At 37.8% G+C, this 19078-nt stretch overlaps 2 protein-coding genes across 6 annotated transcripts in view; one reads left to right on the top strand and one right to left on the bottom strand.

Moving 5' to 3' along the window:
* The window catches only part of LOC145985087 (elongation factor-like GTPase 1), a 400968-nt gene that overhangs the window by 338434 nt on the left and 43456 nt on the right, over positions 1–19078 (top strand). The window lies entirely within an intron of this gene.
* The window catches only part of aos (protein argos), a 41728-nt gene continuing 35852 nt past the window's right edge, over positions 13203–19078 (bottom strand). The window contains exons 3-4 of the mRNA XM_083119909.1: positions 15835–16041; positions 13203–14236 (exon numbers count right to left, since the gene is read on the bottom strand). Of these exons, the coding sequence (XP_082976035.1) occupies positions 14036–14236; positions 15835–16041 (408 nt within the window). The 3' untranslated portion in view covers positions 13203–14035. The remainder of the gene's footprint in view (positions 14237–15834; positions 16042–19078) is intronic.

Raw genomic sequence — 19078 nt, 5'->3', positions numbered from 1 at the left:
AGGACTGTAACTTGGAACCTTGGGTGGCGAGAACGCACTGAACGCGCTGAGTCACCTAGTAGGATTCACTTTTATTTTATGTAAAATGAAACAAACTAATTAAGTTTTGCTGAAGATTAAATTGTGTTTTAAATGTTTCAAGAAGATTGGAATAAATTAGGTTCTTAATTATAAGAATTATCACATTAGATACTATTGTTTGGTCCTCTTGTAGGTGAGGAAATCTGATAATTCAGGGTGGCTACTCAGTGGGAATTCTGAATCCCGGGAATTATGAGTGAATTATTGTCTCCGGGAATTCTGGGTAAATTTTTCTCCGTAAACGTGAATTTATACATATTTATAAATGCTTTGAGGCAAGTATTTCACAGTTTAGCTTTTATTTTTCCATGAAGGGGAAAAAAGCTGCATGAGGAATAAAACAGAATTCTCTCAATTAATTTACTTTGTTAGTGTCCTTTGCAGAACATCTATCTGACGGAAAATTATTGCAGATAAGATATATCGAAGTTGATTAGGTAAATTTGAGTGTGAAATTCTCATATATAGTATATCCCATAACATTTGTGACTTGTGTTTGTAGATGTACGAGTATTTCGAGTCTGAGTATGTTAAATGGCAAACGTATACTCTCCACCTTAGACTAAATATTTTAACTAAATATACCGTTTAATTGAATTATATTTTTTGCATACATTGGAATCACACAGACCCTTTTTATTGTTAATGTACATTTGGATAAATAATATTGTATTTGTGTTTGTGCGTGAGTGGGTAATGAGAGGCGGTAATACGTAAGGTTGAAGTAGATAAAACATCTGCTTGTACCCTTGAATTTTTGGGAAGTTAGCCTTGAAATCCGGGAATTATACTTGAATTTTATCATGGTTCTAGAGTAGCCACCCTGATAAGTATTGTCTTCAAGAAATGCTCAAACTACAAATACTTCCATCGTGAATTAAGGGGATGGATAACAGAATTCGGCCTAAATGTTCCCGAATGTGAAAAGACAGAATTCGGAATCCGTTTCCTAAATCATAAAAAAAATCCAGGGATTTTTCAAAAATGTTAAAAGGGATGTGGAGGCAAGAATATTTCTGGAGGCAGTGAAATGTCAAATTTAGCAGAAAATGATAATCCTTTAAAAAATAATAATTATCACAAATTTGCTGGAAGGAGGATATTAGGTGATGCTGATCATTCTCAAATCCTCTAATTAACATTCATTCGGAACTTAAAAGACTTCGATCATATTCCCCCATTACTGATCTCATGTTATTACTAAAAGTAATAAACATGTGCCCAAAATTACATTGTATTTTTATATCAGAAATCTCCCTCCCTTCTCTCAAGAATGGATATCGGTGTAATTCTAACGTCTGACACTAGGTAGCAGCATGGCACGCGTTGCTGTCAGACCTCTGGCGTCCAACTTCTGAACTAAAGGTAAATGTTTGAGTTTTTTGGCCAGTGGAAAAGGTAATACAGGGGTGATATTTCTGTTCGATTGAATTTATTTTTCGGTAATTTATGTCGCTTTTACATCTACCTACCTTAAGTTGGTCGCAAGGCGTGGCCAAAAGTTGTGTTGCTGTTGTTTGTAACCCTTTCCTTTTGGGCCAGCTTTTTTTTATTATTTATTTATTTTTATAAAGTCAGTTGCAGGAAATGATAGCGAAATATAAAGCTGATTTCTAAAAAATGGAACTTATAATCTCTCCTACCATTACGAAAATGCTGGCACGGCACTGGTTGTATGTATCGTTGCATTAACAGCATTGTAAATAATATGGAAAGTAGACGTTACATTTGATCTGTGATTTAGTTTTATTGAAGAACTTACGGCATTGCATGTGTGTGTGTGTGTGTTTTTATGCTACAGATTTTTGCCAAGGCAAATTTTGGATCAAATTTCCGTTCCAGAGAAGATTGATTGATTTACTGTGTTTTACTTCGCTTTTCTGCTACTTTTGGCTAATCGCGAAGGTGAGGTGATAAGATGAAATAGATAAAAGGACAATTAGAAACTGAAATGGACAGCACACAACACGAGTCCCACGGATGATTATACTGGCTGTGAGTCCAGAAGCCAGAGCCTCAATAGTCTGCAAATTGGAGTCCAGGGTGTACTAGCCCTACGTGTAAGGGAAGTTGGCATTTGGAAAAGGTCACTCCTTACACTCCGCTTCCAGAGAAAATGTTTAGAATGGTTTAACCATTTTAACTCAAATGTGCAGATTCCTCTGCAACAAACCGCAAGTCTCATAACTCTAACACATATTAAGACAAGACCCTTCTGCGTCAAAATGTTTGAATTGCGAATTTGGTCTTATTTCTCTCGCTAGTTCATTATGTAATCTATTAATGCAGTAATTTTACGGCATGCAAAGATAAAACGTTTTTACTCTTTCAGAACAATATTGTAAAAAATTATATTATTAATTCATATTAAGAATGTTTTTAAGCATCTGAAATGTTTTTAAGCATCTTAAAAACACACAAACGCACACTACTAGGCATGTTCAATATATAATCATAATTTTGCAATAAAATCTCCGGTAATATGTCTATGAATACGATACTTTGCACGCTTGTTCTACTTGAGGCCCGTGTATTAATGGCGGAAACCCCGTAACAATGTTTTACTTATATTTTTGTATACACTGCTAGCAACATGACAGTGTTCGTTTCTATACTTCTGCACGAAATGTGCGTTTATGAACTTCTGCACGAACTGTTCAGACTATTTTTGACTTACGAATGAAAGTTATATGACATCCTCCTTACTCTCTGTACTTATCCCCTACCAATTATTGGCTCTTTCGTATCTGATGAAGGAGTTGAATAGGGAACACACCCCACCCCTTGCTTAGGCCGCGTCCGAATCGGCACCAGATGTCACTTAGAGCACCGTTCCATCCGGGGACTTAGCCAACCTCCGTTGTCCGAATTCGCGGCAGACGTGGAGTCTGAGTGGAGAGCAGAGAGGCGCGACAAATGCACGCTTGAACTCGCTGTGGCCCTGCGCTTGGCAGCCATATTCTAACTTTCACTTTGTACAGACAACATTTATTGATTAGACGATGTAAAACTCAGTTATACTTTAACATTTTATCGATAATACTGAATGTAGAAAAATTGTAAATGATGAAATAGCATGTTACATTTTTAATATGAGTAGTAAATAGGTGGAAATCATTGTGATGTTTGTTTAGCGTCTGCCTTCTGCTTCCGTGCGGTGCGCCTGCGCCCCAGAGCGCGGTGGGTGAAGTTCGGGCTGACACCTGGCGGGAAAAGTGACAACCGTACTACAAGGGGACATGCAGATTCGGACAACTTGGACGTGACTTCGACGGCACTCGAGAGCAACGGGAGAGAACGGGACGGAGAGCTTGCCAATCCGGACACGGCCTTAGACAGCAACGAAAATATTTTTTTCAAGAGCATCGCCTCACTAATGGCACTTTGGCACAAGTACATCGATAGACAATGAGACTACATTGAAAAATATCATTAGTGAATTGAATTGACTTTAATGCTGGGCGAGGTTCAGCTGTTGCTAGTCTATCACCTAACCCCAAAAAGTACAGATTAAAATCAAAATAGAATAAAATTCAAGATTACAAAGAAATTAAACAAGAAAGTACAATAAAATGCAATAGGAATAAAATCATATACAATGGAACAAATTTGAGCAGTGAATTAGATAATAAAGTAATTGAAGTCGAGAAACTTGAAAGTAAGATAAAATTAATTTCTGGCAACTCACAGTATTTGTCATTGTTCATATTAATGAAGAAACTATGTTCAAACGTGAGTAATGGTATTGCAAAATTCTGGTTATATATTGGACATTCCACGTAACTATATTTTTGCCTGAGTGTTCTGGAAAACCATATACCGATGTGTGACTGGATTAACTTGGATATATATTTTTAAAATATACCTTCCACGCGAAAGACACGTTGCGAGAGTCATACAATTTATCCTTTGTTTATCAGTGCTTCCTATCAGGTTGGTTTGTAAGTACATGACAGTAAATTGTCTTGCAACCAGCTTGGAGAATAACATCAAAACATTCTCCGAAAATTATTAGCTTATTTTTTTTTTTTTAATTGACTTGCAAATTATGTAGGTTCCATAGCTGGTATTTGTATGACCTAACCCAGACGGCCAAATTCACGCTTCCAGTGGTATGTCTACGTACAGGCCAGTTGTGTTGATATAGGCTAATGAGTAAAAATTTCGTTTTTCACAGCCATATATAAATAATAATAGTGTGGGACCCTGAAATGTCGGTACCAGGATCGGAAAAAAATTCCGTCGCGATCCGGACTTTGGAACATGGTTTCCCGACTTTTCGGGATTTCCAAAATTGGAAGTGATCGTGTCTTAAAAGTGTTTTCTGCACTAGAAGTGTTAGTTTTCTTCAAAGTGGCAGTTTTCATTCTGCTATACAAACAATCCTTTCAAGCGGAAAAAGCGTGTAAATTTTGAGATTTTCACAGTGCTGGAATTTTTTGAGCAGATCGGCCCCTTTTTTTTCGTCACGAATGTCAGGAGTTTTAAAAAATTCCCGTCGCAACCAAAACATTCTCGACCTTTACAAATTTATTTTTTTATTTATTACAACATTTTTGAACTTCCCCATTTTCCTCAAAACTTTTATTTTTACATTTAAGAGAAACTGCAGCGCGATCAGTGCCTTCTTTCCATCCGCTCTTGCTCACTTCGTTCTTACAGTGGGTAAAGGGCAGAAACATTTTTCTCCTGCTGTTCCAAAAACATGGAATTCGTCCGCGTAGGAGTGGATTGTATGGCCATCTGTCGAGAAACTTGGTAACTACATCGCTGATACGAGTTCCACAAACAGTCACTAGATGTCACTTTAGGAGCCATCCTCCGGCAAGGAAGTGACGTGAGCAGAAAAATCTGCTACCTACAGACTGATATTGAATGGTCATGGCTTCGATACCATGTGAAGGCACAGATGTTTCTCTGCCACTGAAAGTCCAAACTTAAGTCTCCATTCCCAATTAAATGAAGACTTAAAAAATGAAATATGAATATTAATACAGATTTCAGATGAAGTACAGTCAGAAGAAAAGGTGCGCTATATTCATCTCGAGGAAATGAACTCTGGCTGATTTATTGTACAGAATGTCTGTAAAAGTGACCATCTGTTTCAATGAAGGAAAATCGTAGTAATTTGAAATACATACGTATCCATACTGATACGGTCATGAATGAATGACATAATTGAAAGAGGAAACCAGGAAATTTCCACCCTCTACACATCGTTAATTTAATTCCCAACCATATTTAGTTTAGTTCTCACCCAGCGTCAAATCTATGGGTACCTGGGGGCAACCCTGGCGGGTTAAGGTGGCCGGAGCGTGGTGCTGATCACATCACCTCCAAACTGGCCGAGATCGAGAATGTGTGTGGCTCTACCCTCACATCCCCTAAATGTGTCTTCATGGCACGGTGCTATGCGCGGGGAACTTTACCTGTACAAGATTTAGAAGCAATATTGTTTGCCTTTTTAATTTCATTTAATTTTACACTAATAAGACAGTCTAAATTGTCGATTTTATGCTAAATTTTACATTAAATGGTTTGTATGCAAAGAAATTTACTAAAAAATTTCTGACCGTCACGCGGGAGAACCGGATTGGGTGATCTGGGACCTCACCCAATCTCAAATAAATGGGTACCTGGGGCACGCCTGAGCGTGGTGCTGATCACATCAACTACAAAATGGCCCAGATTCCTATCCCCCTCATCCCCCTATATATGCTTCATGGCATGGTGCAAAGTGCAAGGGGAACTTTACCTTGCCTAAAGAAAAATAATTCTGGCAGAACTAAAAATTCACTGAAATGAATTGAGGTGCACTCAATTATATTTTTGCCCCAGGAGTAAAAATCTTCAGCAACGTTCCTGTGTATGTGTAAATGGGAATCAATGTTTGAGTACTGTGTAACTATTGCAATTTAAAATGACCCGTTTTATGTTGGTAATGAATGATTAAAAACTTATCCCTGTACTCGTGCCTTCCCAAGTACTACGTATCAGGCAAAAATCTCAAAATATGAAAACGAAGCTCCAAAATTTCCCCACTTCTAAATAGTCTTGAGTTCGACACTGGAGACATCTACTGCAGTCCTTGTACTCCACATGACCTATATCCACCCATTTCAAAAACACACTTCATCGTTCATAGGTGGCGCTAAAAGTAGATGTAACGCCTCGTAGCTCATTGGCCTTTATTAAATTTGGGTTTGAATAATCCAGAGTATATTAGGTAGGGTTGTTTCCTATTCTTGCCTATCCATCTTCCGGGAAAGGTGTTCACGTATTCTTCGAACACAGAAGTATATTAAATTAACAATTTTCGTTTTTGTTTTGGTTTGTTTTTCGTTTGTATCCTCGAGTGTAATACCTAAAGAATATTGTATTCTTTATCCAAACCAGTGCTTCGTGGTCATAAACTCCCCTTCGGAATCTCAGTTTTACTTTTGTACTGTATTCTCTCACTTTTAACGGTACAAAACATCTCAGTCATCTACGTGATTTGATTTTACACCTCCACACTGAGTCAGTACATTATTTCGAGCCCATGACTTGCCCTATTCATCTAAAGAGTTCTGCATCCGTGAATAAGGTTGTAAGGGTAACCTGGTAAGGCGCCCAGAAGTTAATCTCTCTTCCATGCAGTATACACGGGAACTCTTGTAGACAAACGAAGCTGTCTGGTTCATCTGTGTTGAGTTCCATTTCTTCACAGCGTCAGCTTTCATAAACAACGTAGTATTTTAGTTCTATATGAGGAATATTATTTTGAGGATATCAACTTCTATCAGTGACAGTGATTTATAGTATGTTTCAATGTGTTCTTGATAAAGAAGTACATAGCACATAACCTCAGTGATGACGCACCCATTATGCTTATTACGTAAATAATAGCTCAATCCTATTTACTGGATCCCATCAAAACGTAATGTGAATTCCAGGCTTCTCCCATACCGGAAAGAGGGAGAGGAGGAGCTGGACAAGGAGGTCATTAGTCTTTCCATACGCCGTGGTCGTTTTGCGTAAAAGAGCTATGGGTTCCAGGAGTTGTTGATCTGGCAAATCTGCATCTCCAGCACGTCCAGAGGATGCGGACCTGATTGCGTCGACAGCACAATGAAAGTTATTCCTCCATCTGGATGTCTCCGACTGATTCTGGTTTGTTCGCGTTCCAGTTTTTGCTCGCTCGCACCATGTGTAATTTATTAACGAAGTGCTTAATTAACACCGCTATGTCGTGGGGCTCAGAGGGGCTTCCCCACCCTTCTCCGTCAGCCCAAAACAATTCTTTCCTGCGCCGTAACAAGACTCTGGGTTTTTTGAATGAACAGTTTATTTAGTTACGGGCTCACGAACTGGTAAAAAGAAACCGGAGAAAAAAACGCCAAAGTGAAGGAAGTAATTTGACGCACAGGATGCTAGCCAGTTATAGGCGTCCATCCGGAGCTCTGAGGAATGTATGATTACAGTACAATTAAACAGCATTTTTGTGGCCGTTTGTCGAGCTGATGCACTTCTTTTGTGGTCTGGTCGTTAACATTCCTCGGGAATTTCTGTATCGTCCGTGCAAGAAACGAGCCATCGATTGCATAAAATCGTTGTACTGTATGGCATCTCCGGTGGGTCGGCTTCTGGTATGCCGGATTGCTTGTAGCTCGCCACTCTTTGGGTCACTTGAACCGTACGGTAATCAGATCCCTTTTTTTGTTGTTTTGTATCAGTATACTTGCTCTTGCATGAATACTAGAAGATAAGTTGTTACTGGCTCAGTGGCGGATTAATGACCTTCCATCGCGGGTTGCGGACGAATTTTCTTTCTAACTAATGCTTGTAATTTTAGTTTAGTTTAGTTACGCATTTCTCCTACTTTTGGCTGATTTTGACGGTAAGCGTGAGTGATGATTTAGGTGAAATTGATGAGTGGACACTCGCAAAGAACAGCCATGCCCAGGCCGAAGCTCGAACCGGGTAACTATGATGGAGAGATCATAAGTCGGCCACCGAGCCAACTGTGTGCCTAATGCTTCTCTGAATGTTCGCGGCAATGGTATGTAGGTAAGTAATGGCAGGTGTCGGGTAGATTGGACTTCATCCATTGTCTAGCAGTGGCGTAGCATGGGCATTTCGGGTGGGAACGCCAAGTCCGAAGGAAGGGTCGGCCCTTTTTTGCTTAATAATTTACTTATGGAATTAGTCGCCACAGGTATTGTTTATTTGCCTGAAGTCATCTGGGTTTTCAATAAACATCATCTATCCATGTTTTAGCTAGAAAATGAGATGCCTCACTATGCCACAAATGTTTTGAACTCTGGTGTTTTATGCTTTTCGGTATGACGCAAGTCATTAGAAAACCTACCAGAATCACAAGCGCCTCTGAACAACAGTAGACTTCATTGTTGTGGGCAATCCAACTACTGATTGATTTGGTTTATTTTACTTCGCTTTTCTACCACTTTTGGTTAATCGCGAATATGAATATGAGTGATATTTATGAAGTTGATGAAGGACACCCGTGCTAACGCCGGGATTCGAACCAGGAACCTCTGTCGTCTTGGCGCGCTGTGCAAAACACTCTGACACGGAGGTGGGTGAATGATCCAACTATCGTACACTCTACTGACGTAACAGTGCCGATTAGTAATGAGACCACACTGTTTATTGCATCTTGGAATGGTGATAAACATTTTAAAATAATTTTGTCCACAGACCATTCGATGTTAAGAGTTTTCAAATGAATGCTAAATATTTCCATTGACACTATATTAAGCAGTTAGATACTAACGAAAAAAAAATAACAATAATAATAAAAGAATAGTTTTGCGGGTTAAGTGGTATAGCAGGCACAGGCTGAACTTCTACCACGAGGACTTTACCAACTTATTTGACACAAACTATGTTGATCTTTTAGTTTTTAATACACATCGCTGTTCGTGCGATAAATTATACAATGCAATGGTCATTAAGAAATGGTATATTTGAGTTTGGTAAAGTTACGTCAGTCAATATTGCGTATTGTAAAAAATAAATATGCTGACCAAGCCAGTAATTAATTTTATTAAAAACAAACTAAACGTAACGTTTCAACCTTCTAGCAAGATCTTCTTCAGACTCTGTATAAAGTACAAAAGGGCAGTAATTTATTTTATTAAAAACGTAAACTAAACGTAACGTTTCAACCTTCTAGCAAGGTCTTCTTCGGACTCTGTATAAAGTACAAAAGTGACTTGAAACATATAACGCTACTTTTGTACTTGATACAGAGTCTGAAGAAGACCTTGCTAGAAGGTTGAAACGTTACGTTTAGTTTATGTTTTTAATAAAAAAAAATACTGCCTTGGTCAGCATATTTATTTTTTCATAATCATGGAAACAAGGCTTAATGGTGTTATGCGTATTGTAGCATCACATAGCACGAGTGGCACGAGCGCGAAGAACCGGGTAGGAATTCTACCGCTGTCGTCTGCTTCAGAAGGCAGGAAGGGTCACATGAACCAATCACGTGGCCCTCTGCTTCATACGCTGGCGTACGAGAGCATTTGCGCGCGTGCTGTAGAGATCCAAACTTTCCCTCCAGAAAGGCAGCAAGGAATATAGAGTTCTTTACGCCGAACCTGCCCGGCGTCCAGGCAGGAAAGGCATTGGAAAAAATGCTGGAACGAGTGTTGTTAGTGGAGCGTTGCAAGCGGATCGCGAAAAATAGCTATAATAATGCCATGAAGGTCAAACATATATGAAATTAGTCAAGATTTACTTTATATTTACAGCATTTACGTATTTTTTTGAATTTTTAAATCAGGGAACGCCGGGCGTATGGGCGTACTATAACGCTACGCCGCTGTTGTCTAGTGCGTTTACATTTTAACTGTTCTAATACTACGTTTCGAGATAGCGCCTCATCTGTTGTATTCGGAAAAGGGGAATAGTTGGTTAGCGCACCGTCCGTGCAGGTCGGTCGTAGGTTCGATTTCCATCATCAGCAATGAGAAATTCGTTCACCCGAAGACGAGAGAGGAGATGCTCTCTTGAAACATAGCGTTAAAATCGTTAAAAAGTAAAAGCGCTAGCCAATAGATAAGTCCAATTAACATGGTATGCTAATTTCCTTCTACACACAAAAAAGTAAATGCATCGGTTGAAACCAAAAATGCATAACGTCTACAGGTCAGACCAGTGTCCTTCGTCCTCGATCTCGTTTCTAATTTTATTCTATTATAAACAACATATACACCGTGTCGCCAGACGAACTTTAAAGCATAGAGAGGTCAAGGGAAACAAATTATCTTACCATTTTTTTTTCTGTTTGACGCCTCGTTTTGACGTTACGAACCCTAGAAAAACTAAAGTTGATCCTGAATATACATATATGCAACTACAATTGTCACTAATGGATTGACTATGCAATTACGATAAACAAAATATATGATTTGTCCGTGAATAATCAGGTAGATTTTCTAAATGAGAGGAGAGCCACAAAGGTCTTGCATTCGATTCCCAGGGTGGGTGATTTCAGGTTGGGGTTTTCGCTTCAATGTCCCTGCATGAAGATGCTCTGGAGTTTACCAGCCTCTAATAAATGGGTGTCTGGGGAGGGAGACAAAGCAGCCGGAGGATGGTGCTGATCACGTCACCACCACAAATGGCCGAGACTGAATGTGTCTTCATGGCATGTTACAACGGGTAGCATTACCCTTTTGGGGAGGGGTGTTCGAGCAAGACCGACAGTCTAGGACGCTAAGTCTCTGTCTCGTCTTGATTAGGAATGACCATTTCCGATTTTTTTTTTGTTTTAACAAAAAATCGTTTCTCTTTTTCGATAAAATTTCAGTTTTTCGTTTTTGGAAAATTTTCAGTTTTTCTTTTTTTGAAATTTTTTTCTTACTTCTTTTTCGAGAATAGGATTTTTCGATTTCAAAAAATTCGAAGGCGTAGAAACTGCAGGCTGACACTGCGAGCGGTGTTGCCACGTTCCTCGTACAGCTTTACTCCGCTGAATAAAAATCTGTATAAAATCGGTTTCTCAGTGTGAATTGACAACGATAATGGATTTTAAAAACAGATTCAAAGAGCTTCCAAACAAGACCAATATTGTATTTGTAGGACTACCCAATACTAAGAAAAAGTTTTTTCGCAAAATTGATGGTAACGGTTTTTTGACAAATTTTAAAAATCTGAAAATTAAGATTTATGTTTAAAACCTTTCTGCCTGCGCCATACCAAATTTTCATGACGATCGGACAACCCGTTTTTGATTGATGGAATTTCAAAAGGAGCGCTCGTTTGCAAAACTCAAAAAAAAAACAGCCCTTTTTTTCGTTCTCACGACGCTAAAAAATATAAGGAATACTCGAAAAAAAAAATGTTGGTTAGCATATATTAACGCAGAATTGAATAAGCTAAATTTTGATGTAACTCGTTTTGTTGTAGGTTTACTGGTTAATTTTTAATTGCAATCTCAACTCGAGTATCTATATTTTTTAATCCGATAGTAGTCTAGATTTTTTACTAAAACTTCATGCACTCTGATATTTGTTAATTGCCAGAGGAGAAGGAAGAGAATTTGCCCGGCGAAAGTATCACTAACGGAGCCTAAGCAAACAGCTCTTGACCCAATTATGGGACGAGAGGAAGTCCTGTTCTTGCGAACGTTGCCATTGGAATTCGACCTCTCCGCCGGATACACATGCGCTAAAGGATAATTTGGTCGAAGGGGCAGGATATTCGCCGTTGGAAGAAATTTTAATAAAAGAGGACATGTATAGAGTTTTTTTCTTTACTGGTCGAAACAGAATTACAATGTCGGAGGCGGAAGGAATAAGCATTCTATTCAGCAAGGTTTTATTAAAATAATGGTCGGAGATGAAAGCAACCGGTCTCTATCTGTCCTCTGAAACTAGTGCAATATCTAGAACCATATGTTTATGTAAATACATATTTTATTCCCGCTTATTTAAAAGCATGAAAACTTAAATTGTCAACGAGTTATCTTAATATCACCCTTAGATTTGTCTTATATATATTGGTATTCACTGTGATTATGCATTTCTGCCATATCTTTGTGAGATATTTTTAATAATTATGAGTATGACCAAATATGAACTTAATAGGAGCCGAGTTTTAGAGAGAAGTCACCCCTCTCCCTCTTGCAAGAGCGTCAGAATACCTCCCCAGATTGCACTCCTTATTTTAAATTTGTGTTTGTATTTTTGTGTCGCAATTATGTGGATGTTTGAAGATGATATGAAATTGATGAAGGGGCACTCGGAAAGAAAATCCATGCCGAAGCCGGAAACTTCTGCTCCATTCAGTTTCTTAATGAAGAACAATGACTTGATGAAGTAGTAAAGGGATTAGAAGGATTGAAATGTCCTTACTTTACCCACGATTTAATCTAGGAACCCTAACACGTCAGGCAACCACTGCGTTAAAAAGGCGGGCATCGATTTCTTCCTTCTTCTGATCTACATTTAAAAAATAACAATAAAATTTAACTTCTTAAGAAAGTGTTGATGTTCGCAAGACAAAATATTTTATTGCTTCTTCAATCTTTGTCAAATGCACTTCGTTTCTATAAAAAATTTCTAACTTGCAAAGTGTAAATCTTTTTTTACTATTTTTACATTTTTAACGGTATATTTATGTATAAATTCTACAAAAAAAATCTGGCTCTAATCAATAGAATTGATAAATGTGACATTATGCCAATTAAACTTTTGTAATTGCATTATTTTAAAAATATCGTTGAAGTTTTTACATCATTTGGTGATTGTAACAAAAACTAATTTTATCAACCTTTGTAGTTCCTTCCCATGGAGTGGAATGATCAATCCCCATACTTCTTTTAGTCGCCTTAGTTAGCAACGTCTATTGCTTTGTTTCTGGAGACGTTGGGTGACCATTAACAAGGGAATTCTTGGAGCGAGTCTACTTTCACAGAATAAATATGTTTCTGCGGATAGATGGGAATACCTTACATTTATCCATTAAATTTTATCTCAAATGACAACAATTAAGATAAAGTTGCAATTTTACCATCTGCTGGACTTGGGAAGAAAAAGGCCAAATTAATGAATAAGCTTTATTTTTTTTTTTTTTTTTTAGAAAAATCGAAAACAAAATAGTTCATTGGTACAGTACAAGATTTCATGAATGTAAAAAATATATAGCCTATGATATTTTCATATGTTACATGAACTTGATTCTCTTGAACTTTACACTTTTTCTTCATAATTTATGTTTACTGTACAAAAGTTGTGTTGTTGAGATCACAATTCACGTACCGTGAATAGAAGCGAAGAGATTTATTTTATCATAAAACCAAATGTACAAGAATACTTCGCACCTGCTTTCATTTTTCCCTTAAAGGCAATTACACATAAAGCTAACTTGTTTTACCTCCGATATTCTAAAGAGCTCAATTCCCTTGTAAGTTTTGTACGCAGAGTATCAGAGTGATAGGTTCACAACCATGTTCACTTTGTGGTCATACGAAAATGTTCCTGAGGGAGTTTCTTAATTTTTACATATGGCAGTCACACAAAAAAAATAGACTTTAACGTCAACTGAGGTCACAATCTTTGCATTGTCGAGGACACATTGAATGCTTTGGCGAACAAGATTGGATCTGTTGCTAAGATGCAGCGTACAACTCTATTAACCTTACGAGAGTCTCAAAATGTACAGAGTAAGGCTTCCCTAAAGAGTTTATTTTCCAGTTATTCGTATACTCGCACGATACTGTTGGAATCGCGGGATTTATACATATTTATACTATATTTATTACATAATTCGACACTAATGTCCGTTTCGTCAGGTACACGAGTAAGATCTTCCCATATAAACACCATCAGGAACACAAAGCATTGCTCTCCACACGCTAAAACCTGAGATTTGCTTTCCTAGCTTTCTCGTTGCATGAGGACAATATCCGGAGAAGGCCATCGCAGTGGCGGTCGCTGTTCCATCACAGGCAGTAGCCACTGTAAGTCCTGATGCCTTCCTCCGTGTAGCTTTTCCCCACTATCACCGCGACGTCCGTGTGATGCCTTGGGCATCGGTGTCCGTGAGGGCACTGGCAGAGCGTGTTGCTGTTCACTTCCTCCACCTCCTGCCGCTTTCTGACGGTAAAGAGCCTACAAGGTTCCTTCCGTTGGCACCTCAACCTCTGGAATGGAGAAAGAAAGCGTCATGGAAGTTGAAACATAATTGTCCTTACTCTATGTTAAATGATCGAGGTTATAAGAGCTCATTCATATATTCTATTCTAGAATTATATTTGGGGAGGGATTCTCATAAGTTACCAATGGCTTATGGAGTACAACAGTGGCAACACTATTAAATGAAAATATCATTTGGTGATGACACGTTGTCTTCTAATAGACCGTTCTTTCTAAATAAAGATTAAGGATTTATGCATGAAAAGTTTAACCAATTGTAGTCCTTGAACAACATAAAAAATAGATTATTCTTACACTATTTAATAGCTTCATTGTACTCTCAAAGTACATACTAATTTTACCTGTTTCTGTATAATTTCCTGTTCTTTTAACTTATATGTATTGTTTCTTCATATTGTGTGGATTACAAAAAAAAAAGTGTGTGTTTTAGTACCCTAAATATCAATATATAAATAAATAATAAACATAGGTAGTTCAATACACGTATCTTCAAACATTTAACCCCGTAACCGAGGCCACATTTCGCCTCCATCGTGCAATGACTGTGCTGGTTTGTTGATGAAGAAGTTTGAATGGAGTGGCCGTCGCACTCTCCTGATCTCAACACATGTGACTCGGAGGAGACCAAGCACCGAAGAACCTTGCTGGAGGAGTGGCCCAACCTGTTTGATATTCTTGTTCTGAGTATTCGTTCTTTGAGCACCAAAAACGGAGAGAAGGACAAGAAGTTCAATTTGTCAGTTTTTTTTCTCTCTCTATCTCCAGGAATGACCTTTAAAGTTTAACATAGAATATTTACAACTGCCAATTTCTGGATATATACCTCAAAATATCAGTAATTTTACTATATCATGTCCACTTTATCGCCATTAGTAATTTGCATGTAGATGTGACATTTTTCTTTTCTGTGTCACCTACAGCTGACTCCATGAAAAGAGGATCGTGAAATTGAGACAGAGCGGAATAATGAAATATAGCAATATTATTTTTTGCCTTTTTTATGCCTCGAAAAAAATTTAGGAAAATCGGAGTTGCAAATTTAAAGGAGGAAAATACCTCGTTGTAACATCGAGCTTGAATGCCTCCAGTCAGTGGTTAGTGGTAAGATTGCGAGAAATTGATATTCGGTACTATTTAAATATCTCTATTGCCGGTTCGGTGACCGAGTGCGTTGAGTTGTCAACTTTCGGTCTCACCACGGAAGTTCCCAGGTTCGAGTCACGGCTTGGATGTTCTTTGTGAGAGACCTTACGTCAGTATCATCCAATCATCGCCCCCGTCGTCGCGATTAACCAAAACTGGCAGAAAGGCTACGCTAAGTTACAAAAATATTTAAATATCTATACCGAAATTCAAATATCGCACCCCCCTCGTTATCGATGACCTGTTAGTTCCATATGCATCAGTGCAATCTAAGCATATCGTCTTCCATTAAAACCAATCCTTGTCTTATTCATAATGGAAGTGCGTTAATCCATTCACAGCTGGTCGCGAAAAGTGAAGGAAACAAGGCTTGCATTCATGCCGCCAAGAGTCCTAGCAGAAGAGAATGAGCTTTTGTCTCGGACAGAACAGCTGTACTTACACTCTGGGGAGAGCAGGCGAAGGAGTATTTGTATCCGAGGCCGAGGGATGTTTGGTATGCTTGTCGCTTGATGAGGTAAGCTACAGATGTCTTCGGGCAGTGACAATGCATTATCTGCTGCGTGACGTTGTTTGGATAGCTGATGAGTGTCCACGTGTTGTCCCGGAAGAAGCGGCACTTTGGGAGCTTCTTGATTGGTTCGCACAGCTGGAAAGCAACAAATCAAATTTTAGAACTCTTAACCATGCTAACTTCTTGGCACATAAATGAAGTTTACAATTACTAAATTCGCAATTTTGTATATATTTTACGGATTATAAGTTTTCTGTCTCATTACCATAAAAGTGAATTCGACTGAATACGTGTATGGGTTTCTATAAGTACGAACCATGTATACAAAGTAGTTCATGAATAATTAAACTTGCCTAGTTGGGTCGCCATACTTGGTAAGTTTTTCATAATCTCATCACTGATTTAAATTGTGAAACCATGGAATATAACAAAATATGTGTGTGTGTTCCGAAAAATTATATTTCCACATTTGATTTTATAATTTGCTGGGAAAAGAGGATGAAACACATTTCACTTTTTTTAAAATGTACTTTTGTATATACACATTCAACAGGCACATATAGAATTCAAAAATGTTTTTATTGCTAATTTTTGCCTAGTTCTTTTTCATTCTATTGCCATATAATAAATGAAGGTGTAACATGTATTTGTTTGCAATTAAAACGTTGCAGAATGACCTGAAATATGAAAAAATTAGAAGCTTAAAATATGTACAATTTTTTATGAGGTAATCGTTACAGTTAGTGTTGCCCACGAGACGAGACTTTGGCCTGTCCCGTCTCGTGGAAATGCTGTCTCGAAAATATTCGTTTGTCTCGGGACACATGATCAATCTCGTCTCGTCTCGAATTTTTAAAAGCCTGTCCCGTCTCGTCCCGTGGGCAACACTAGTTACAGTTTTTAACAGAATGAAACAAGAATATAGTATTATGGAAAACATATAGGCCGATTATGAATTCCAATAATGATTGGATGTAATTATTAAAAGCCAATATATTGTTAGATTGATAAAATCACGACAGTTCCGATAATTAGGTCGTGCAGGACGATATAGTACAGAAAAAACATCAATGGAAAAATTATGTCTAAAGAGAAAGTGGTCAAGACAGAAATGAATGAATGGTGGCATTGCAGATAAGATGTTAGAGAAGAAAGATCGAGAATAGGGAAACTTGAGCCAAGGTTGACTTCTTTTTAAGTACCTGAACATATATAAAGTTTTGACAAATTTGGGAATCATGATATAGTCTGTGCTAGCAATGGGCAAACTTCTGTTAATCTTCTCTAACAAGAATGAATGTCACCAATCGTGGCAAGAGTTTCTCCATATCTAGTAATAGGCTATGTTTTTTTTTTTCTTTAGGACGAGAACGTATGAATGAAGGTAATTGCTTCGAACGACGTTGTTTCTTGGTATCAGTGCCTTCATATTTGTTTCGTTCCAAACTGGTTTGTGAGGATCCCTCTCCTCCTTTCCACTTCCCAACCAAGTTTTGCATAAATCCACGCCTTGAGTTTACGGTACTCGGGTTTCTTTGAGCATACTTTTTCTCTTTTTAAAAGAACAAAACAATTTACTTGGTAATTCTGCAAATCATAAGCATGTACACCTCCCCCCCCTCTTTCCTTTCCTCCTGCCCCGTTCGTGGCGTGATGAACCTACAAACTAACATAACCACCTCACGGCTGCTCGGTTCGAGTGACTTTGCTTAGATTAACATTTGAGTCACACTGGCATTGTGACACAAATCTCATCACAGTCTTGTCATTATTGGTTTTTCCTTTTTATCCGGTGGTTGTATAATAAATGACGTTGTATGAAAATACCAATTTGTAACTTCCCGCGAATTTTTTTTCGTTTCCACTTTTTGTCCGTTTCCTCCGTTTATTCTCTTTCCTCTTGTTTATGACGTTTTAATTTCCTTCTCACGTTGGCACCATCCGTTCGCAACTTTTTATATTTTTTTTGCCGTCGTTTTCTTTCCGAGTTTTACGACTTTCCACTGAAATGCACTCGTGAAAAGGTGGTCTGCATCCCGGGTGAGGTTGAAGTTTAGACCCCTTTGCTAAGATTTATATCTTCTCCATTGTTTTTGATACTTGCTGTGTTCGCACGTCAATCACTGCTAGTCAAAATAAAACATGAACGACCGCATGGAGCATGCGTATTTTGTTGTTTAGGATTTTTCAATGTGTTACGTTAAGCCTTTTTTTTTAGACGCACACAATACGTGGAATGTGTTGTGTATGCTTATGGGATTAGACTAAGATTTATGTAGTCCTGACCAATAATTTAATTTGTTACTGGGTAATATTTTCAAGGAATGTAATATTAATAAATATTACTCGGAAGTTGATTACTTAAATAGTCTAAAATAATGCCTATGATTGAAATTGTTTTTTTTTTTTTAAATTGACCTGTAAAATTGCATTAAATCTTAATATGTCCGCATGAATTTTCATAAATCACAAAAAGAATTCGACATGACTCGATACTTGGTGAATTAAACCAGTGTTTCCCAACCGCTAGGCCGCGAGAGGTTCTCCTGAAACTTTTTCTCCAACCAACATAATTAAAAACAAATTAATAATATAGTTATCAGTTACAATAATACTTATTGATTTCCCAGTTAGTATTAATTGGAATTTGTTGGTGTTCAAAATGCGATATGCCAATGAAGAGCAGCACTTGCCAAATTTATGTTACAAGAAATGTGTAAGAAAATACATTTAAAAATATCCTGCATATTCTTCCCTCTTAAAGGGCAAGCATAGACTTCCGTTACTCTTTATGATTGTCATAATTTATTTATTAATTTAAAGGGAACATATTCATTAATGTTTCAAGTTTTAATAAAATATAAAGGTAAAAGTATTGGGATCAGGCCATCGACTTCAAAAAAAAAAAAATTACCGGGCTGCGCTTTCATGAAGGTTGAGAATTACTGGTATAAACTACTGAATATGATGGACAAATAATGAATCAAATGCAGTTGTTCATTTTATGTGCAGCTGCCTGCAACGTCAAGTCTTCGATTTCTCCCTGTGTCTGTCGTTATCTGCGACCAGGCACTGATAAATTGCCTGCTCACTCACTCTCCTTGTACTTACAGGAAAGTAAAAGGGTGATTTTCCATTGTAGAAATTTGGGAGAAGTAAATATATACGACTG

The sequence above is a fragment of the Lepisma saccharinum genome, chromosome 3 (assembly GCF_977018435.1).
Source record: "Lepisma saccharinum chromosome 3, izLepSacc3.1, whole genome shotgun sequence".
In the NCBI taxonomy this organism is placed as follows: domain Eukaryota; kingdom Metazoa; phylum Arthropoda; class Insecta; order Zygentoma; family Lepismatidae; genus Lepisma; species Lepisma saccharinum.
The sequence above is the reverse complement of the archived record's forward strand: the minus strand, read 5'-3'. Positions and strand labels throughout refer to the sequence as shown.